This window comes from Nannobrachium achirus (genome assembly GCF_963921795.1).
Source record: "Nannobrachium achirus genome assembly, chromosome: 9".
Classification (NCBI taxonomy): Eukaryota; Metazoa; Chordata; class Actinopteri; order Myctophiformes; family Myctophidae; genus Nannobrachium; species Nannobrachium achirus.
Window position 1 is genome coordinate 43,109,374 of NC_137818.1, and position 23,740 is coordinate 43,133,113.

The 23,740-nt window shown below is 42.9% G+C and overlaps 2 protein-coding genes across 2 annotated transcripts; one reads left to right on the forward strand and one right to left on the reverse strand.

Moving 5' to 3' along the window:
* Window positions 1–892: 892 nt before the first annotated feature.
* On the forward strand, window positions 893–5,688 carry gmeb2 (glucocorticoid modulatory element binding protein 2; the record flags this gene model as incomplete). The annotated part of the gene is made up of 9 exons (XM_080732785.1): window positions 893–1,029; window positions 1,460–1,548; window positions 1,670–1,824; window positions 1,955–2,058; window positions 2,474–2,631; window positions 3,378–3,446; window positions 4,355–4,492; window positions 4,656–4,778; window positions 4,967–5,688. The coding sequence occupies 9 exons, from the start codon at window positions 893–895 to the stop codon at window positions 5,686–5,688; spliced, it is 1,695 nt and encodes a 564-aa protein (XP_080588911.1).
* A 2,788-nt stretch (window positions 5,689–8,476) lies between these two features.
* On the reverse strand, window positions 8,477–9,862 carry pdyn (prodynorphin; the record flags this gene model as incomplete). The annotated part of the gene is made up of 2 exons (XM_080732786.1): window positions 8,477–9,136; window positions 9,740–9,862. The coding sequence occupies 2 exons, from the start codon at window positions 9,860–9,862 to the stop codon at window positions 8,477–8,479; spliced, it is 783 nt and encodes a 260-aa protein (XP_080588912.1).
* Window positions 9,863–23,740: the final 13,878 nt, after the last annotated feature.

Below are 23,740 nucleotides of genomic sequence, written 5' to 3' on the forward strand. Positions count from 1 at the left end.
CACCATAATAACGTAACTCACGTAATAACGTAACGTATATCACTCAAATGTTTGAGCAACACCTTGCTGGTCATCCACCCCCAACAGAAAGCCTGGCTTTGTTGAAGTTCTTCTGGGCTTTCTGTTGACGTGTGTGATGCTACGTGATCTGAACATTGTAATTGAAGTCAACAATAAACAAACGGCTCATTGCCCACTGCAGCAATTGGGGACACTAACTAATGTGTTGTTATATGGACAAACAATATAAATTCTCAGTAGGGAATAGGGATGCACAATATTGACATTTTGTCCGGAAACCAATTAATTGCATTGTACCAAAAATATTGCTATACAAGTTTCCATTTGGCTTGACTGTAAATATTGAATCAAGTGATGTAAAAACTGCCTGGGGTGCACAGAAAAGCCAGAGTAGCACATAGGCTCTGATGCCTGACAGCGGGTTGCGGGTTCTAGTCCTCCCCGTCTCTCTCTCCCTGTTTCCTGTCTACCTACTGTACTTTTAGTAAAGGCAAAAAGACCAAAACAATATCCAAAAAGAAAAAAACAAAGCCAGAGTAGATGTTAAAATGACCCCAAGCATGTTTGAAAGTGAAATATCCCTTGAAGAAGTACACCCTGGGCTTCATTATGATCGCCCTGGCTCATTGTTGTTTATCAGGCTAATTGATGACACATTCAAATTAAATAAGCATGTTCTAAACATAACAGGAAAATGAGAGTGGATAAGGTAACGGCAGTCGGTCGGGTAAATACAGGGAACATATTAAGCATCACTAGAAGTGCTCCTTGGCTGAACCGGGGCATGCTCTTGAACATGCAGGTGTGAAGAGCATCACTAGCCTCTCCGTTGCCTCCCAGCTTGGCACGCTTCGGCCACCCGTTACCACCCATGACATCAGCCGAAGTCAGCATGCAAGATGTGGAGGAGGTGGTGATCGTGACCATACCAGAGACAGAGGAGGTCCCTACTGAGAAGGAGGATGACAAGACGTTATTGGTGGCTGCAGAGCTCACCCAGCAGCCAGGGTAAAGTAGAAACACAGGGTTGTGCGATTTGGACAGAATTGAATATCACAATATTGTTGACCAAATACCTCGATATCGATATTGTGACGATACTATTATATTGTGATGTATCCTTTTTTTTTAAATAGCGAAAATTAAGTAATTTAAAAACAGGAAAATATATTATATAGTCAGTCTCATATCACAATATCTATATTTATAATATCTATAATGCCGCCCAACCTCCAAAAAAAACGTTTTATCATCTAATCAGGCTTTTATGAACACATCTAAATATTGAATGAAGCAAATTAAAATCTGTTCGGGGGTGTTCATAAAAGCCTGATTAGACGATGAAATGACCAAAAGTTTTTTTGAAAGTGAAATATCCCTTTAACACCAACTATTTATGCTGCTAACTAATTCATGCTTGGGAATCATTGGGTTTTAGGGGAGGAGATGTCCTCACTGTAACACAGATGGAACCAGAGGCTGACGTCAGCAGCACAGATGCTCTGGAAAATAATGAAGCAGTCATAGGTAATGTGTGAAATACCAGCCTCACTAAGATACCACTGCACAGAATATTTGACACATATCTGATATCTTTAGTTCTGTTTGGACGATCAAGCGAGAAAGACTAACTGCCGTCTGTGTGCAGTGAAACTAACGGAGGAGTCTTCCGTTGAAGTGGAGGTGGAGATGGGGATGAACGTGGAAGCTGATGTCTACTATCCCATCACCTGCGGAGAGGCCAAAGCCATGCTGATGTGGAAGAAATTTGTCTGCCCCGGCATTAATGTCAAGTGTGTCCAAGTATGTGCCTTCATCACACACAGCGGTCTTTATGAAACAATTCAGCCTGTGTGCAAATACGCCCTCAACGCATGGAAGGGCAAGAGGTGATATATCTGACCGCTTCTGATTTTATATTATCTTCTCACAGTTTAATGATCAGCTCATCAGTCCCAAGGAGTTTGTCGGTCTTGCTGGGAAATCTACACTGAAGGACTGGAAGAGAGCCATCCGTCTCAATGGCACCATGCTCAGGTCTGGCCCCGTCAAACTTCAAATGTCATCACTTTATATTTCAACATTATGCTGAGCACATATTTAAATAGAACACACTACTTGCCTACATTATCTGATGTTGGTCTGGTTGAACCATATGCAGTTCACACATGAGCCACAGGATGGCACTGTCACATCACATATCAACTGAGTTTACAATTTAGGTTTGCAGACATTGCAGTTGGAGTTAAGACAAATGTGTATGTCCAAATAAAGACTTGCATCAACACTTCAACACTTTAGGAATACTGTAGATTTGTCTTGTCCGGCAGGCCGTTGCATAACCATTATAAATGAAGAACAGTTGACTGGTGGTGATGGTGCAGCACTAGAAGGTCAGTCAGACATTGTCATTAGTGCCTCATGACAGGCTTTAACCTCTCATTCCTCACAGGAGAATCATGGACTCTGGTGAGCTGGACTTCTATCAGCACTCCAAGGTGTGTTCCAACACGTGTCGCAGCACCAAGATAGACCTGGTGGCGAGCAGAGCGTCCATCAGCAGCCAGCAGTCCACTGAACTCATCCCTATCACACCCTCCACAGCAGATTGTAAGCACCCAGAGCCATTACCACACCACAGATGAAATGAGGGGTTGTTTTTCTGTGTACACAGGCATCAAATAGAGATGAAAGGTCTGTCCCATCATCAGCCCATAAGCACAGGGCTGATGGGGCCCTCAGAGGTGCCATCGTGTTATACACACACACTTTACACTTTTGGACATAAAAAAACTTTTTATGAACACACACATTGTATAAAGATATAAGGACATCCTACACATTTCAGCTGTTTAATATTTTCTTGTGCTATACATTGACTCCAGAGACAACATGGCATAGACCGTATTTGATAATTATTTTACTGGCAAAGTGCCAACATTTTAAGCTGCTCTTGAAACTGTATTTGATTTTGCTTGCCATCGTTGTGTCTCAGAATGTCTTTTTAAGATACTGTGCCGAACTATGTTCATATTTGGGGGATAATTTTGCCCCTTCTCCTGCACATAGTGGGAATCTTTAGATTGAATATGCTAGTGATGCCTCTACCCCTACATATACAGTATCTGAAGGTTTTAGTGGTGAATTAATGTTGAGCTATCTCATGGGGCCTATTCATATCCATCCATATTTTAGTCCATGTGTTTCAGTTCTAGTGCGGATTGTGGCACCAAGGTTGTAATGTATGGGTTACTTTGATAAAAGCACAACACTATATTTTCCAGGTACTTAAGTGTGGTTAATATGAATAAAATGCTGTAAGACAAGGCTTAGTGAGTTAAATGTTTATATTCCAGTAAACGGATCTCCTGCCACGTTCCCAGAAGCAGCTGAGGAGAGCACAGAATGGGTGACGGCCATTGGAGGTGAGCAAGAACCCTCAATGACTACTGTATATACACAGTAAAATCATAAACCTTGAGAGGGTAAAATATTTTTACATGCAGTTAAATTAACACTGATGATTTTACTGTGTCATAAAATACAACATTTACTACTCTAGTATGTCTAAGAGTTTAATTGATATACTGTATCCGTGCGTGTGCATATGCGTGTGTGTATGTGCGTGCGTGCACCTATTCTCCGATCTGCATGTTCCACGAAATTCGCTACATGATTTGTCTGATAAAACTGCACACCTAGTGAGACAATGGACTATCCTAAACACACACACAACACGCAGCATTATATTTCACAGTGAATGTGAGGGTGGTCAGGTGTTCCCAATTTCAAATGGGCATGTATTGTATTGTATTGTATATGGCCAGTATGTGAGAATGCTTGCTCGTTCTTCTCTATTCTTGGAACTAAAAAGACGCAAGGTCCCCCTGGCGTGTGGTTCGGACCCTAGCTTCCTAGGCTTCAAGACGAAACCAAATGGAAAATTGGACAGCCACTCCTGGCTTTGGTGTGTGATGGTCAGACTGGCCGGACCTAAATGTTCTGCTGGGCTGAAGTTACCCTGGAATGCGTAGGGTCTAACTCTCAGGCGGTGGCTGTCTCAGAGAAAGTTATATCTGACCCCAGTATCTCAGTGAGAGCAAATATGACTATGTGTGGAATGGAACGCCAACTTCCAATGACTAATGACCAAGGTCGCCTCCTGTGGGCGCAAGAAAAAAGGCAGCGACAATGGACTGAGTTGAGACTGCACTGCAAGCGAAGATTGCATGTTGCTGCGGAGGAATCCTTGTACTTCTGTTCATGTGGACATAAATAAACTGTGTGTGTGTGTGTGTGTGTGTGTGCGTGTGCGTGTGCGTGTGATATCCAGAGGACTCTGTGACGTTCTGGCGTGGTATGAAGGAGGCGGGCCTGTTGGAGGAGGTGGTGGAGGACTTCCAGAAGGAGCTACAGGAGGTCTTTAAAGCCATGCAGGAGAGAGTGGCTGAGCCTCCACTACAAGTCAAAGGTTAGCTAGCAGGCCAGGACTGAACAATGAAAACGAATAAAGAATAGGTCAGAAATTACAATGATGACTGACAATTTCTAAAATCTCACGAAGCTGCAGTTGTTTCTATTGTATTGCATCAAATGTGACGTTTAAGCTGCAAACATGCAATTTCTGTTGTCAGATGCTACTCTTCTCAATAACATCGTCCAGAACTTTGGGATGCTAGACCTGGTTAAGAAGGTGTTGGCCAGCCATAAAAGCCAGATGGATCGCTATAGAGAGCAGTACACACGCAGCCTCGCTGGTCAGTCTAATAATCCTTATACACATGTTGGGCAGAAACCTTGTATCTCCATATTTCATCTTTTCATGTTTTTTATAAATAATTGAATGCCCAAACAGCAGTGATTGTTCACTTAATGATAGCCATCAAATGTTTGTGCCAGCTTTGCTCCTGTGCATGTTAATGAGTTGTCACCCACGTCACTGCAGCCTTGGAGCAGCAGTGTGACGAACACAGGAAGCGAGCCAAGGAGCTGAAGAGCAAATCTCAGCACCTCAACAATGTCTTGATGACCCTCGCCCCCGCGCCGGCCCCTCCCACCCCCAAGCGCCCTCGCCTGACCCGCGCCATCTCCGGCCCAGCCGCCGTCAACGCCGGCCCCACCCAGATCACCCTGCCCCTCAACCAGCTGACCGGCCTGAACCTTGGCAACCTTGGCAAGTTGTTTTCCGTCGGGGGTGCTGGTACGAGCCTGGGCGGCTACACCCTCCTGACCTCCCCAGTCGGACAGACCGAGCTGGCACCCGACGCTTCCAACCTGACGGTGCTCTCCACGGCTGCAGCGGTTCAGGAAGGCACGGCCAGCGCCGGTGCCGCCACGGCCTTCGTCAAGATGCTTGGCCCCCAGTACCAGCTGGTCACGCTGCCCGCTTCGTTAGCCGCCACTCTGCAGGGCCTGAGTTCCGCTCAGGGCACCATGGTCTCCACGCTGCCTTTCGGTAACATCAGTGTGGTGGGCAGCGCCACGGCAGTCGGAGGAGACGTGCAAGCAGACCCTCAGGTCAGCTCCCAGGTAAACGCTCAGGTTGACAGTGACACCCAGAATGAGGTGGAAGTGGGTCCCCAGGTTGATGAGCACCAGGAAGAAATGGTGCCCGGGGCTGACGGATCGGAAGTGAAAGAGGCGGAGCAGACTGTGGAACAGCAGTGAGTTAAAAATGTCTTAGTTCTCGCCTCTGGTGTATCCTACAGACGTTTGGACAACGAGGGTTCCCAGGTTGTGTGATGGGATAAAAAAGTGCACTTCAAGCTCTGACCAAGAGCTTGCACCACTTTATTGTATTTTGTGTTCTCGACCTTTTTCAATAATTCTAAATGGTAACACAAAACAATAGGTACATCTCATGACTTGGTTGCACTGCCTAATCACAAGCAGCACTCTGCATATGAAAGGTTCAGCCATATGAATATAATTTATACTGTATGTTTATAGCTCATTGACCTCCTGATGAAATACAATTTCTTAATCTAAGAAAATGACATTATAATAATAATTCTTACTATACTTTTGCAACACCGGGAGGACCCAGACTATTCTACAGACCGCCATTATTTAACCTACGGCACCGGCCAGCAAGCTACAGGCATACAGTGCATAATTCAGGACACTCATCATGGATCAGTTGCAATGGCACCTGTGCAAATCAGAGTTGTTAGACATGTGCCATAAGTGTGAAGGGGCAATACCACCGCAATGTGGACTTCATCATATTAATGCTTGTTTTTAATATGCCAGGTGTTTAACTGCAGTCACCTGATCACCTGCAGGTATGAAATAGGCCTGGTTAGACTAGAATGAATACCAGCAGTCCTTTGGACCCACAGGATTTGGGGTTGAGAATCACTCAAATGTTCTGTCATACTTCAGTAGCAGAACCACAAATGAGACTAGTTACACTACAGAGTGATGCCTTAATTATACTTTGTCATTAGACTGCATGAGTCATACTCCAAAAATAGCAAAGCTTGAAGATTGGCTATTTTCGGTGCACGACTCTGACTCTGTCACTAAGATCAACTTAATGGTTAATTGCTATAAGTGTGTCTGTCACTCAACAAAAAGTAGCCCACAGATTTTCAACTGTAGGACCGAAAGAGTATGAATTGGCTTTAAACCTAATTTATACTTCTTTGTATGTAGACAGCGTCTTAAAGTTCATATGTTTTCACTTCTTGAAAGTTTTTCTTTTTTTTTTTTTAGCATCAGCTCTACAAGGTAAAGATTATAGGCTTCCTCGTAGGGAGTTCCCATAACACTTCAATTCAAGTGACCACACCTTCTAAGATTTCCCTGTTGAAGTTCTCAGGTGTTCAATATGTACAATTGCAAATTAGATTCTTATCTGTTTTATTGCAGACATTTTATTTATGTATTTGTAATTGTCATAAATTCATTACAACTGTTTGTCAATGACTTTATGCCATTTAGATTTGCAAATAGAGGGTCAAATTGTACATTTTGTAAATAAATAGTTCATTTTTAAGAATGTTCTGTTGATTGTCATAATTATTATTTTCATTTATCATGAGAAATGTGGTTTACATTTTTATTTAGAAGATTAAATTAACTATCACATGCATTGATCATAATGTGACCTGCTATTTACTTGACATAGCGGGTCACACTATGACAACTTACCACTAGGCCAAAAATGTCCACGAGATGGCGCCAAAATGATGACCAAACAATCTGTATGATTTTGAATCTATGCAGTTAGTTACGTGGATATTGAGCCTTGACCCTTGGCACTAGCAGACTACTGAAGTGAAACTGTCATGGAAATCAAATCTTGTCCTTTGGAATACAAGTAAGCTCCAACATAAAAGTAGGCAAAAAAAACATCACACAAATACGATGCTGTGTGGGCGGGCGCTGGCTGGCCCTGATACATAACTGTCTGTCATAACTAGTCTCTCGAGAACAGACTAACTGGGCTCTAGTCTCTCGAGCTCCAGTTAAAGTGAACAGGACAAAGGGGCCTTTTCTTTGACGATGGCCAGGACAGCCAGATTGGTCATAACTCTCATAGGCTATATTGATGGATGATGGCCGTCTTGTGAAGCCAAAGCTAGTGGGCGCTAAATTAGACATACTGGCCCATGTAGTACAGTATGGCTTGTGTGTGGGCCTATATGTGGTTGTGTTACTTTCACAAAACCTCCACTCCATCCATCATTCTTTGCATTTTAGCAGTCAGCCACAAACATGTTTTCCTTGCGACTTGAACACATATAGGCAGTTGCTTTTATTAACCGTTTTATTAAACAAGCATATATTGTATAATAAACAGCACATTTCCAGTAACACATTTGTCACCGATAGCTCTCTGTCACACTGGGCGTTTGAACACGACTGACATAAGCTGCAGGCCTTCATTTTACAGATAGGGAATAATAGCCTAAGCCGCATCGATTTGCAACATTTTAAGCAAGGTAGGCAGGTGATCTTATTGGATAAGTAGGCTAGTGACAATTCAAGTGATTGTGTAGAAGTGGTTTAACCTATATAGCCTATAAGCTACCTTTTTACACACAGTAAATCCTCAGTGTTAATGTAATTCTCAGAGTGCACACATCCATGTGGTTCCATGTGTAGTGGGCCTACAAATCAGTGGTGTAAAGCATTGTGAGCTTTTAGAGGTCCCTTTTTCAAAGATGTGTAGGCTATACATTTGATAACTTGTGAAATGGAACATTCTGTAGGCCTATAGGCCGACTTTCTATTGTTGTACCTCAAGTACATTTTGATATACTTTTGTACTTTTACTCAAGTAGGCCTACATTTAGAATTCCAGACTTTTACTTGTAACAGAGTATAGGCCTATTTACATATTTTGTGAAACACGTGAGTAGGCCACCACTGGCACAAATTGTGTACACTCTCAGAATCAATTAACACTCAATGTTACAGTTTTCTATTGATCTATAGGCCTATAGCCCTATAAGCCATCGTCATATGCATTTGGCTCCTCGTCTGAGCGCACGGATATCTTGAAATGGCGACGTAAAAAGCCGCCGTATCTCTTCTGATTGTCCCATTTCAAGTTGTTCAACTTGGGCCGGATCCGCCTCATGAAGCCCCCGTAGCGCTTCTGCAGCTCTTCTGGTTCTTGGCTGCCTTGCTCCATTGAGCTACTCCTCTTAGACTTATTAATGATGGGGCCGAATTTGCGTAAAAAGCCGCCGTAACGTTTAACCAGGTTCATTGACGGCTCGTCGCTCTCATACAGCCCCGTGTCGCTCTCTGTGGCCACGTCTGCCAGCTGCTCATCCTCCGAGATCTCCGGGAGATCTCTCGCCGCGATCTCTTTCAGCAGATCCTCGTATTTCTTGTGGAGCGCTCCTCCGGACTTGTACACGGAGTTGTCGCGCCACGGAGAGGTGGTGAATATTTTGTTTTTGTTTCTGTCGATGCGCTTAATGAATCCTCCGTAACGTTTGACTAGGTTGGCGACGGTCCCTTGGAGGTCTCCATCTCCATCCTCCTCCGCGCCATCGTCGATGTCCATCGAACCTGCAGTGCGCGCTTGGAGAACCTTTCCACATTTCTCTAATTCGTCTGGGTTCAGCAGACTGTCCTCACATTCCGAAGAGCATGTCTGTAAAAAAGAGCCAAATATTGTTTTGAACAAACTTAATGTAGGCTTTAATTACGTTAAAGCCCCCAAAACAACACAAATGTGGAATCACTTTATTTGGGGAAGTGGGAAATGAGAAACGCCCCGTATTCACAGCTATAATTGCTAAAAGGAACTCAGATTCCATAATTTATGGTTCTCAAACATTTTTATGTCAAGGACCCTAAAATTGATGTTTGGCCGCGCTGACCCCCATCTGAAAGGATTTTGTGCCAGATACTCCCATAATGCTGGGGGCCCCATGGCACCCTGTCAGGGACCCCTGGGGGTCCCCGACTCCCCGGACGCCACTTTGAAAGCCACTGCCATATAGGCTAATATTTAGTAGGCCTATAATTATAGCCCAGAAGCAGAGAAAAATGTATACCGTAGGCTAATTTATGTTTTCATTCAGTAGGTCTATTTGTGTGTCTTTTACGCATGCAGCCAAAGTCGACTGGTAACTTTTTGGAATTAGTCTACTCTGAATGAGTTCCATCTGTTGATATTATTCATGTTAATATTAATATAAATATTATTATCATTATTAATATTAATATTATAGGATTACGCGACCGCTCTTACCAGGCTACTTAAAAGTCCTTCTGTATTGAGGATCTGCTGTGCGCATATCATACACTGTGAAGAACAATCTGCTTGGATGTAGGATGGTAAACTCAGCATCAGGACCAGGGAGTACCACTCCATTCTCGACTCGACCCCTGAAAGAAGATTCAAGATTAATTGTAAGTAGGCTCTTTCTTATTCTAGTCATTATTACAGTCTGGAAAATGAAAAATAGAATCCAGGCAATTTGTAGTATATTTGCAGTTGATGAAATATGTTAACTAATTGTTATCAACATCTGAAAACACCCTTTGAATAGCAAGAAGCCGCGTGCGTAATCAGTCTGGAATAAATGGCAAATAAATAAATATCCGTACAAATATAGGCTATATTATTAAATATCTACCTCAGCAGCGTTGGAGAAACAGTTTCAGACGTGTAGCAGTTGGGAAAGGAGAGGTGCATCCAAAATTGGCTGTAGCGCACACGTCTCCAACACTTGTTTTGCTTTTGAGTGTCTTGTCGCCTTTCTTTTTATTGAAGGCGACTTCGTCGTGTCACGAAAGCACATCAGAGTATCATCTCTAGCTGACCAATGGGAGAGGAATACATGCGCAAGTATCCTAGTAGGCCTACCACTCGCACCCACCACCGCCTCCCTCCCCTTTTCCTTTTTTATTTATGCCCACGCAAGATAATTAGCATCAGCTTGGCATTTCATCCAATCGCTTTGCATTGTTATCACATTGATTTATTTGGGTGACAGAGTCTGCAATGTGTTAATGCACATTTGTGGGGAAAACGTTAACCTACAGTAGGCTAAATAGGCTAAAGAGAAACTTCTAAAGTCATCTCATCCCTTTCCCAAGGTTGATTCCTTTGACAGTGTTTTCTTTGTCCATGTGCTCCGACTGCTGGCTGCCTGCCTGCCTGCCTGCCTGCCTGCTTTTCAACTTTCTGTTGCTTGTAACTAGCAGCAACAAGCACATCTCACTATATTATGCTGGTTTTCTTGTTTATGATTAGGCTACTAATAATTAGAATGATGTGATGTGGCGAATCCATGAATCATGTGGTTATAACCATGCACCGGACGTATGGGACATGATCGGACATCGAGATTTTGCCGAATTCTCGTTGTTTAGTTTGTTTGTTTGTTTGTTTGTAATATAGCCTATGTTATAATGATGAATAGGCCTAATTGATTCTTTTCCATTCATATCTATGTTGACTTTGTAAATTTCACCATGCCTACAGTAGGCCTAAAGCATGCTGCAATCGTTTGTCTTTTTGCAATATGGATTGCCATACTGTCATCATGAAACTATCACTAGGCTACCCTGGAAAGATTATTATTATATTTTGGTTGAAAGGATCAAAGGTCAAGGTCACAATACAGTGACTATAGAATAATAGATATAGGTCTACTGGTGAGTTGCAGCAGGGTTTGCAACCGTAGGTGTAGGTGCACGTTTGATAATATTCTTGCTGGTGTCTCACAAGCAGGAGCAACGCTCTTTTTTGTTAGATTTATCAGTTATAATTATTGCATTATTTATTTATTTAGAATTATTTAGATGCAGCATCTCGTTTTCGAGGGGTCAATTTCTGTAGCATCAGCATGATCTAAATGTAATAGAAAACGGCATTAGAGTATATAGTTAGACCCCAAGAAGTGAATTAGTCTAAATTATTCTAAGTTGTGGTGCACCAAGTGCAAGTTTTTCCACATGCAGTCAAGGTTTGTACTATGTGTGGTTTGCATTGTGAATGTGAGCATATGGGTCGTCGAAATTGTATAGGCCTATGTCTGATTAGGCTTGTTTATTTCCATCTACACGCACTGTGTTGAGTTTAAACCAATAACATAAGACGTAATCTTATTCTTAATTAGCTCCCATTAAATTGACAAATTGTTCCCATCTCCTCCTACTTGCGTAGGCTCGTGTCTTTATCTGTTGCATGATTGATTTGCTAGACTTCTTTCTGTGCACCCCGGTGCACCTCCACTGAGTCCCTGCTGAGAGTGCTGCTGCCATCAGGGGGAAAGCATTATGCAAAAGCAACAACTCGTAGAACGGCACACCAGGTACTTTCTTCCGTTTGTCCACTCTCCACCAGGCCGAAGGCCAGCTGGATCGATTTCCACAAGCACAGCACACGTCATTATCATCATCTTCATAGAATGGAGGAGAGCTCTCTGAGGTGACTCAAAGCTCCCAGGGATGAGACTGCTTCTCATCTACCTTTTGTAACTCCTTACTTTTGTAAATGGAAATGGAACTCTGTATTTTGCTTATGTTTCTTCTTGGTAGTCCTTGGACCATTGTTGAAGACAGGCCCCTGCGCCGATTCTCCACAACAAAGCTGAGGGTTCAGCTTTAAGCAGATGTAAATCGTGTTCAAACAAGCAGCTTGTGGATTTGAAAAGAGTCTATTAGATGCTGCATAATGATGGCATATGGCCTAATTGGGATGATAGGAAGACCTGAAGATGTGCTGTCTCTGTGACAAGATATCTGTATTAGGCCTACTCAGTGGAAGCATATTAGAGTCAAATCAAATGGCTAATTTGACACGGTCTTACAACAAAGTATAATTTAGGCTTAATTCTCACTGAGCTGTGAGGGTTTTTTAGATGAAATAGTATAAGACAATAAAAGAACGCAACAATTTACTACCATATTAACCCAGTTACGCTGTTCCTTTCTAAACCAGGGGTCTTCAACATTTTCAGGCCAAGGACCCCTTAGCTGAGAGAGAGATGAGGCAGGGACCCCCACTACATATTGTATAAAATGTGTTGCAGATTAAAAATGTTGTTAACATAGATTTCTTAGAAAGCTTAGACTTGTTTGACAGCACTGTCATCGTGTTGGAGTAATGTGTATTTTCAGACATTTAACCATGTGAACCGACACATACTTTAGTCTGCTCTTCTTTTCCGTCTACAAACCTCTTACAAGCGCTGCGAGGCGTTGTAAGCTTGTAGATCTGCTATTTTTTGGCTAATGTTCCACTCAGAATAGGGATGCTAGGGTTCAAGTGGTTAATGTAAAAAACATGATCCTATCACACAAAGATTTGGTGGCCCCACTGTAGTAACTCTGAGGACCCACTAGGGGTCTCGGACCCCCTGTTGAAGACCCCTGCCCTAAACTGTAAAGAAGGAATGTAGGTTATATTGAGAGAGTGATGGGTGTGTGTTATCGCAGACTCGCAGTAGGCCTACATGCCGCTGGAAACAGCAGCGTCCAGGCCCAGGAATCTAAACAAGACACCCATGTTTCTGTGCTCATACTGACAGACATTGCTTGTTTTCCGCTGCTTTTTCAATAAATGATTAATCCACTCCACTCCTCTGGCCCTTTTCAAACACAATACTCCATGATCTGTGATGCGTGTGTGTGTGCGTGCGTACGTGCGTGCGTGTCTCTCTCTCTCTCTCTCTCCTTTGGGTTGAGTGTATAGTTCGCAACCTCATAAATGCCCTCCCTCTCCTCTGTTTGAGCAACCGGTACGGATTCACATTCCTCCGTAACCTGGAGACACCTGCATCTTAGATGGAACTGTGGCTCTCCTCACCTCTCCCATGTGCTGGATGCGCGGGCACGTGCACTACGCACACGCCCATTCACTCATACACAGAGTCTGCCTGTGTTTGAATCATACACTAAACACAGACAAATGATGAACTATCATGCCCAGTGGAATCTAAGATAAGATGGTTTACAACAAAATTGCACTGACTGACAAATTGACCTAATATTCTGTCGTTACTTCATATCATGGACAATATTCATAAAAAATGCACTCTCAAAATCCATTACAAATGCTTCCAGTTAACCTTTCAGTTTTTGTTATTACAATGATATTTTGACCAATCTGTATGAGTAGAGTACGTTAACACAATATAACTTGTACAATTTCTTTTTGTGGTTGTATATGGTCTTCCTGCTCTTCTATTGTGACATTTAGACCCTGTGTCTGGTTTGACACGGCTGGTTGAAGTGGTACTGCCTGAAGGTCAAAGTAAAAATTTCTCCCCTGAGCCAGCAGGAAGGCTCTCAGTAGTAAACATTTCAGCATGTGTGCAGGAGACCTTTGTTCAAGTCTGGGGTTGAACAGTGAAATGACATAGGGTAGCTTTAACCTCGCCTCGAATCCAGACTGATTCTGTTCGTCGGCTTTCTTTTCTCACTTCTCTTCTAGCGACGTGAGAAAAAAATAATTAACCCTATAGCACCCTTATTTTAGGCACGTTATTAATAAAAAGTATTTTTCACACCTACAAAGGCAACACGTGTATATGAGAAGACCAAACAAGGGCCCCAACATACTGAAAGAAAGAATTCCCACACACTGTCTTCAAATGTCAGGCACGTCATTAGTCTTTTTTTAAATAGACCACAAATTATTTAGAAATTTGCATACAGTAAGCTACAGGTTACAGCACTGCTTTAGACACTCCTCCAAGTGATATACAACTAGTAAACACTGTTCCATTTTCATAGCATTTTTCTTCCACAACATGCATCACATCCCAGCACACGCCCCACCCCCAGCCTCCCTAGTGTCACTTTGCACCCCCGACCGATGAAGCAGATCTGCTATTAGCCTATTAGAGAAACACCGAGGTAAGCGTCTAATGTGACAACAACGCAGCCACCTTAACTTTTCCACCGTATCTGGTGTGAAGGTTACCATAGCAGCCATTAAGAGTTGACGTTGTCACCATAAATAAGTCTTCTCGAGGGAGGAGGATGATTTTCTTTTTCTTGTTAATTACCTTTTTTATCCTCCATCCCTTTGGTGAAAGAAGAAAGGTTATAGGCAGGATGTGTTTCAGAGGAGGGGAGGGGAGTGTAGCGTACAGGAAGGGAGTTTCTCAGCTTCAGTTCTTCTGATTGAGCTGTATACAATCATGAGCCATCTTTGACGTCAGCGGTTGTTCAGGTAGTCATAATGAAAGCTGCTGAGTATCTAGAATAGTAAGAAGGTGGATGATGTCGAATTTGATGACACATGCCCACACAAATAGTCCATGGAAATGAATAAGCTGCGGAGAGATCACTGGTAGAAATGCTAAAGAACACAAATAAAATCTTGTAGATACACTATTTTTCTTGCCTATAATGACCAATGATACACGCCTGGATGGAAGTGGTTAAACCAGATAACAACAGAGTCGTACACACAGAAAAATAAAGGTGCGAACTGGAACCGAAACAATGTTTGTTCCAGAAAGAACCTTTCAGGTTCTTTAAAGATAGCAATGGTTATTATTTGAATGCAACTGGTGTCTCCCAGGGCTCAACACTTTACCCCCCCCTACACCAAATCTCTTTGTCACAAATCAGCTAATTTCGGCAAATGTCTTTCTGATAATTCCCAAACTTGGGATGCTACTAGTGGTTAAAGGTGCAGGAGGAAAAGAACAGTTGACAGTCTTTTGAGGAACCATTTCTGGTCCCGGAATTTAATTTAATTTTCATTCAGCAGACAGAATGAAGTTGAAATTGAATTCTGCGACTGGGTGGCTTACCAGGCTAACAACCACACCACCTCGGAGGAATAACACCATAGAGGGGGTGCATGTGAGATACTGAGGGTGTCTTCTGTCTGCCTGAGGGTGGGGGGTTTCGGTGTACCATGCACCATGTCGTGAAGTATACAAATGAAAACAAACAACTGATATTCATGATGACCAATTGTTATTGTTTCACCTGTCTTGTGTGGGTGTGTGAGTGCACGCGTGCGCTCGTGTGTGTGTGTGTGTGTGTGTGTGTGTGTGTGTGTGTGTGTGTGTGTGTGTGTGTGTGTGTGTGTGTGTGTGTGTGTGTGTGTGTGTGTGTTGGGGGGAGGGTGGGCTGAAATGAAAGAGCTACATGAATCAAAACAGGACTTATTTTAATGAATAAAAAACGTTGTATTTTATCGGTTATTGTAAGCTATCTGTAGAGTATGTTAATACAATATAATCTGGAGTGGTTGGAGGTAGTCTCCCTGTTATTCTAATGAGAAATGTAGACCCTGGTGTCAGGTAGAGGACACCTATTGGTTGACAAGTAGTACTGCTTGAAGCTCATATGCGCAATATCTGGCCAATCCCATAGCATGGATTCCGTTTTGGAAGAGCGGTAGATGTGGTCTTTCACGCCAGAGATCCTGGTAGGACATGAAACGTACGGATTGCAGCTTTGAAGCGGAACTATAAAATACAGCCACGTACTTTGATTGATTGATTGAAGACTTTATTAGAAGTTTGCATAGGAAAAGGTACAGTTTCATGACGGTACAGTTCACTGGTACAAGGTCTACTAAAAGGAGATCCTAGAAAAGACTAAGCTTATTTCCACAGGAAACCATTAAAGTATCTCATAAAACATTGAATGGCAGATGAATAGAACACAGTACTAATGATGTGCTGCATTAGGCTCAGGTCCTGCCTCTCCATTTCCTGTCATTCTTTCCACTTTGTGCAATTTTAATTAGGAAGAAATGCATCAAAGTGTGTATCTACCGTATAGTGTCTATAAAAAGAAGCAGACAATTCCACATTGGGAGCAGTCTTAAGATTTTAGCATGCACAGTATCTGAAACCCCAGTGAGTCATTTGGTTTGATATGGTGGTAGACATGTGAGACCCACAAAAGGGGCTTTGCTGCTTGAGGATATTGTAAAATCGCCAGCCCTGGCACAGAGATGAGTGGGAGATATTCACACACACATATTCACCTCCGCAGTTACTAAGACCACTCATTTCTCCTCCGTATCTTTGGCGACCAAGGTCACTTTACAGCTGCATAAAGGAAACCTGTGAATGTGGGCCTCTTGAGCCAGAATTGTTCACAAAAAAGTTAAGAAATGTGACACAAAGTAAGCATAAGCCTGAAGATTTCTTTTTAGAAAATGTGGGTTTACAGCATATTGTAGAAGGATGCTGAAATAAATGGAATGAAAGGATTGTGTGTGTGTGTGTGTGTGTGTGTGTGTGTGTGTGTGTGTGTGTGTGTGTGTGTGTGTGTGTGTGTGCGTGCGTGCGTGCGTGCGTGCGTGCGTGCGTGCGTGCGTGCGTGCGTGCGTGCGTGCGTGCGTGTGTGTGTGTGTGTGTGTGTGTGCGCGTGCATGCGTGTGAGTGTCAGCTGTGATGGAAACGGCATGACCCAAGTACCTTGACCTGACATTTGTGCTACATGTATGTAACCTACAAAGGCCTCTTTTTCATGGCCTTTGTAGGTTATCCGAAGGTTGGGGACTCTGATGATGTAGGACTCCTCCTGAAGACCTACTAGTCCTCTTATTCAATATTTTCTCATATAGTAATTTGTTCACGCTATAGGACACAAGTAGTGGTGAGAAATTCATCTCTGGCCCCAGCTACCTTACCTGTAGGTCGGGGCCTTATCAACAGTGTTTTTTAACAAAACAAAATATGAAATATTGTCATTCTGAAAGGAAGTGTGATTAATGGTAATAATTTGTGTCCTATACTTGATCCTGTTCCTGATTACTATTTTTGTATATTTTATATCTTGTATTGCTTTACATGTAATATTCATGTATATATGCAAACATGTTGGGCTTGTGTCTATTATTGCCTTTTGTTACTGGAGAAATGGCCTGATTGGTATGGGTGGTTTCAATCACCACTCATTGTTACAGCCAATCATTGTGGATGCTAGCCTTTATAAGGACACACACCCATTTCCCTGTATTATTCCTGAAGAAGATCCAAACGGATCGAGACGTTGAAGCAATAAAACAGAGCTGAGTATTACCAGTGTTGCGGACTCTATCCTTCTCTTGTATTGCTGTTTGTCCAGCACCTGGGCTAGAGTGGGTTTGTGCGTGCACTGTCACCCCTGTATGTACCTTTATGGCTCACCAAGTTTGAAAAGTGCTCCAACACCAATACCAATTGGTTTGACGTTTGACAACTCTGAGACAACTGACTGGGGGTATAGGAAAAGGACACAGAAGAACACCTGAATAGGCCATGTCTGGACTGAGATAGATGGCAACATGATAAGCAGCCAACCACAAACAGTGGCACGCAGTCCATCTAGCCACTGGTGTCTGTATGAGGCCAGGTGACGCTGGCTCCAGTTTGCCTATCAGCTGCTGAAGTCAGGATTGAAATGATGGAGAATAATGAATGAATGAATACTATCAGAACTAGACAAAACTCTTTGTTCACTGTTACTGAATTCCACATTAAGGGAGCTAACGAGCCACAGTACAGTGAGCCTCTCGGTAATTGTAAACAATATTGAAATAATGGAACAGCAAGATTTGGTAATTTAGGATGAATGATAATGATGCAAAATATATTAACAAATAATTGTAGGCCTATTTGTTATTATTTTTTAATGTTTGTTTTCGTATATATAGTTTTCTCTGATGTGAACAAATTAATCTATTTCATGATGTAGTAGTTAAAATGTAAGAAAACTGGTGGTTTGGTTTTTCATGTGTTGGATTGGTGTTGAATTACCCTGCTGAGCATAAATGGGATTTAAGGGAAAAATGTTTTTTTGCTATTATGAACAAACTCAAACTAGTTTCCTTTGGTCCTCGAGGTGTGCTTTCACATTAAGGACTTACATAACGTTGTTGTTTGGCTGAGCTCTTTCACTATTTTGAGACTCTTTGTTCCATTATTCATTTTTACCTTCAATCATTGACGCATGGATACCATGAAAGATGATAATGTTGACAGGACAAATCTTGTGGCGATGCCATTCAGTGCTAATGAGCAGAGGCTTGTTTCCGCTCTAAATTATGCCTTAAATGACTGACGCATGTTTGAAAATCGGAAGCCCCCCATTTTGTGTTTATTTGAGGATTATATTTGAAGAAGATAACAGTGGTCTGCCATTGTTCTGACCCTCACCAATAAATGATGCATCAGAGGGTCACCTGCTTGACTTCCCACGTTGCCTTTCCGTGGCTCAGGCCCAGCATGGCCCTCAGACTTCCTGTTGGGAAACTAAAAGCATTTTGACGTCTCATTGCGCGGAACACTGGTCTTTCCTGGGTGCTGAATCTTAACAAGATGAAAAGGATCTCCCAGCTGGATGCTAAAGCAGCATGGCTTATGTATTTCACTTCTACTGTATTGTGAAGTGCTAAAATAAATGTAATGACATACAACAGTATGACCCTGAAAACCATGTTTGTTCGTATGTAAGTTACGTATTACGTATGTATGATACGTAGGCCTACATATAGGCTACATACTGTAGATATGCGTGTGTGTTTGTGTGTGTGCGTGTGTGTGTGTGTTCCTCCCCATACACATTTGTGTATTGTCACTGCTGTTGTATCCTACTGGCTCACCTGCCAGTGAGGAGTCCCCACCGGGAGGACGTAGAGCAGGGGTCCTCAGAGTTATTATAGGGGGTCCTCCAAATCTTTGTGTTATAGAAACCTTTTATCCTACTTATTTATATTAACCACTTGAACCCTATCATCCATATTCTGAGAACTTTAAACCTCCCAAAAATAGCTGATCTACAAGAGCTTGTAGATCGTCTATTTTTGGCAAAGAGGTTTGGTGAGCTTGTAGATCGGCTATTTTCGGCAAAGTGGTTTGGGAAAAAGAGCAGCCTAATAGTGAAAGGTCAAGTTTATTAAGTATTGACGGTTCAATTTAAATATCTGAAAACACAAATTGACATGAATCCAAAATACACTGATGATCGTGCTATCAAACAATGAAACTATATAGAATCTGCTTCATCCCTCTGCTTCATCTCTCTCTCAGCTAAGGGGTCCTTGGCCTGAAAACGTTGAAGACCCCTGACGTAGAGCCTCCGTCCTACTCCTCCCGCCCAACACTCCCTGCTGACAGGTGCCGCCCCAGCCGTAGGAGTACGTACAGTGACAAATATCACTCTCCCCACCCGGCTTCCTAATCCCTCCCCCGAACTCTGGCATATTGTGTTCGAATAGAAGACGCTCGACAAAGCTGAATGCACCACGGTGCATTTGAACCCATAACCTCTGCGGTGGTGCAGGCAATAGGCAGGTACTTTACCACTGCGCCACCCGAACGCTAAGTGATTCTGATATGACCATTTGTAATTCTCTGCAAATGACAATAGGCTACATATGTTCATTTGATATTTATGAGAATTGTGGTCAGAGGTTTATAGAATGAAACAAAAAAACATATCATTTTACTCAAACACATACCTACAACTACAAATAGTAAACGGAACGGATAATTATGCAGCAGTTTTTTTTTTTTTTTTTTTAAGATTTGTTTTTTGGCTTTTATTGGATAGTACAGTAGACTGACAGGAAACGGGGGGAGAGATGGGGAGAGACATGCGGCAAAGGTCGTCCGGATCGGGAATCGAACGGGCGCCGCCGCCAGGCATCAATGCCTATATGGTATGCGCTTAGACCAGTAGGCCACCGGGCGCCCCTATGCAGCAGTTTTTTAATTTATTCCAGAGCTGTATAAAGGCTTACACAAATGATATGTCAAATGCTTTGCGTTGATGAAACTTAAGCCAGATAAGGCAAGCCACATAATGTATAAGTGCATATTCCATATATAAAGCAAGAAAGCATGTGATTATTGCATTTCTATTGCGTTGATCTACAGCATGCCTGAGTTGGTCCTCATATCCCTGTAAACATATCAGAGCCTAACAACAGTGTTGCAGAGGAATCACAATCATCTGGCAGGTTATTCCAAAACACCAGCAGGGGGCAGTGGTTGCTGACAAGTTGGCTGGTGTAGAGACAGGTTGACCAATTTTTTGCCAGTGTCTAGGGACCAATTACTGAAGTGTACTGACAGTTATGCATACATCATGTTTGCATCAACACAAATGCTAGCTTATAGAAAGAGGAGCCATTGAAGTACATAAAATGGAGACATTTTGAACATTTAAGACATCACTTATATATACTGAAGTTGAAGGCTATGCAGGGAGGAGCAGGTCTCATCTCACACAGACAATTTGTCCTTCTACAGCAATCGATGACCTATCTAGAATGCTACCTACAGTATTAATGAAGTCACCGGAGGCAGAGAAAAGATTATACTATGGACTACTATCTCAGTATTTCCAAGCGCTTCCTTTATGGGGATGTTGGCCTTCAGGTTGTCATGGAGACATCATGCGTAGAGAGGGAGAGAAAGAATGAGTGGAGAAAAAGAGATGCTGAGAGAGGGCGGCTGAGTCAGAAGCTAAAGTGCGTGTCCTTGAAACTTGTGAGGGATATTTGTCCAGGGGCAAAACGATCACAATAATACAGGCTCCCTGGGTATATCTACTGGAGAAGAAAAAAGGCATCTCTGTCAGAGCCTGCTGGGTGAAATGCAATAGAAAGAGGTTAAAAGGGCCAAAGAGATGCAAAAGTAACCGCTCCATTACTGTGTGAATGAAACATGTGAGATCCACCTCCACTTGATCACGACCTGCTAGTGCTATACTATCCTGTTCCCAAAGACGCATGCGCACGCACGCACGCACGCACGCACGCACGCACGCACGCACGCACGCACGCACACACACACACACACAGATTTATATCTAATGGCTATATGTATATTATGAACGTATAAGTATGTACAGTATGTTTTCATTATTTTCTTCATGGGTTCAAATGGTAATATTGCTCGATTCTCATTGTGACCTTTCTTCCAAGGAAATCAGCATAATCATTGAATTCAAATATTTTGGAATTATCTTGGATTCTAACCAGACTTTTAAGAAAGAAAATGGTAAACACAATCAAATACAGCTGGTTAAACGTCAGGTGTATACAAAACTGTCTTCTGATGCTACTAACCTACATGAATGCTATGCTTTTATGCCTTTATTGATAGGACAGTAGACTGACAGGAAATGGGGTGAGAGATGGGGAGTGACAAAGGTCGTCCGGATCTGGAATCGAACTGGCGACGCCGCCAGGCATCCATCCCTATGTGGCAATGCCTAAGTGTTATGCGCCTGGACCAGTAGTCCAGCGGGCTACTGGTCCAGCGGGCTACCCAGTAGTCCAGCGGGCTACCCGTTTTCAACTTTTGGTCAGTCTGCCCTCCCTTTTAACCACTGAAACCCTATAGCCTACTTTGTTGACTGGTGTCCAACAGGGTTTGCACTTGGCCCCCTCCTTTCTTTTCCTACACCAAGGGCCCAATTTTGTCCATTTCTTACCCCTTATCCCTAAACTCTTTTGCTATTTTGTACTATTTTGAAAACCATTTTTAAATAATTCAAATTAGATTTGCAAGCATTTTTCTAATGTTTTTCAAAATAGTAAAAAAGGCAAAGACGTTTAGGGATCATCAGTCATGGACGAAATTATAGCACCAAATCTCTTAGCCTAAAACCCACCCTGGGCACGATATGCGTTGTATAAACGGAAGTGGTGGAAGTGCTGCGATTAAGGGAAGTTAAGTCATGCGGTGCAGGTCTGTTTACATCCCCTAGCGAAACAAACCTAAATAGATTGTGGCTCTTAACACGCTCTTAATAGGTGTAACTTTGTCAAAATCCATGTTTTTGTTTGGATATTGTTGATTACAAGCGCAACCGAAGGGGCGGGAGAAGTAGAACAGTTTTTTCCCCAGTGTGGAATACGTTTGCAGGAACACTGCACTGTTAAAAAAAAAAGAAGGAAAAAAAAACACTCTCTGCCTCATATCATGACCAGGCTTTTCTCTTCGCAGATGAGTAAGCCTGGCTATGCGAGGTTACCTAAAACCACAGCTAGCAGATCTACTTATCTGAATTGATTGTACGACCTATAGTTCAAGAGTTATCCACAAGTTTCCAACATCCCATAGTGCATTGCGCAGAAATTGGACGGAGCTTCCGGCGCCGCAGCCGAGTGTGATCTACAAGTTCACAACGGCTGCATCTGCGACGCGACGTGAGCTTGTATGTCTGCTGTTAACCGGAAGTGTGGTGCAGTGTGGTGAAAAAGCGTCTAGTGGATTACCAAGCTTGTTTAAGGACATGGTTTAGGACCCAAGCTTGTGATTGACTGAACCGGAGGTAGGGAGCGCTCCATTGTAGTCACTTGGACCACGGCAGAGGAGGTGAATAGAATGCGTTTATCGTGGGCTTGCCCAGGCCTTACGGCCTGGGCATAAATATAACGATTGCATTCACCACGGCTTCGTAACTCGCACGGCGCTCTGCCGGCCGCGCGGCCCTGCCCGCCCGAGCGCCGCAGGCGCGAGTGCCCGCTGGCCTCCGCTGGCCTTCGCGCCGCTTGCAATGTCGTGGACAATAACTGTGACATCTAACCATTGTATTCTGACAGTAACCTGCCGACGCTGGCGTAAACGAGCGCTCTACTCCTAAACATGCTTGGTAATCTGCTAAACGCGGTGCAAAACATTCTCCAGTAAATTCCCGTGGAAAGAGGTGGATAGGACAAAAATGTGAAGTGGCCCGTAATAGCGCGAGGACAGATTGTATTGTAAAGTACAACTTGATGACATCACGCATTGTACTTTACAATACAAACCCCAAAATCAATCCTCCAGTTCTAGGCAACACAGAAGTGGGGGAACTTTTTTTCTATTTCCACACAACTCCTCTAAGGTATATTAATGACACAGTTCAATATTGAAAATGGGTGGTCTTCCCCTTTAACTAGAAGCAGTGCTCTTCCGAGCACAGGTCAACCCCAGGTCAGGTATGTTATTGTGGCCTCCTGGTGGCGCTATAATAGGCCAATGTAAAAAGGGTGCCATGTCTTCTTCCGCCGTTCACAGCGACCAGAAGCTGCATGCATGATTTGAGGCATTTTGTTCAAAAGTCGACCTACTGGTGGCGCTATAACAGGCCATGTGAAAAGGGTGGCATTTGTTCCTTGACCTACTGTATAGTGGGAATGTGCAAGCAGAATTTCTCGGAAATCACAAGCTGCATTCATTATTTGAGTCATTTTGTTCAAAATGGACCAATCCTGCAAACTTTGGAAGCCAATTTTAGACAATTAGGATGGAATATGAAATATCGGACTATAGAGATACTGTGT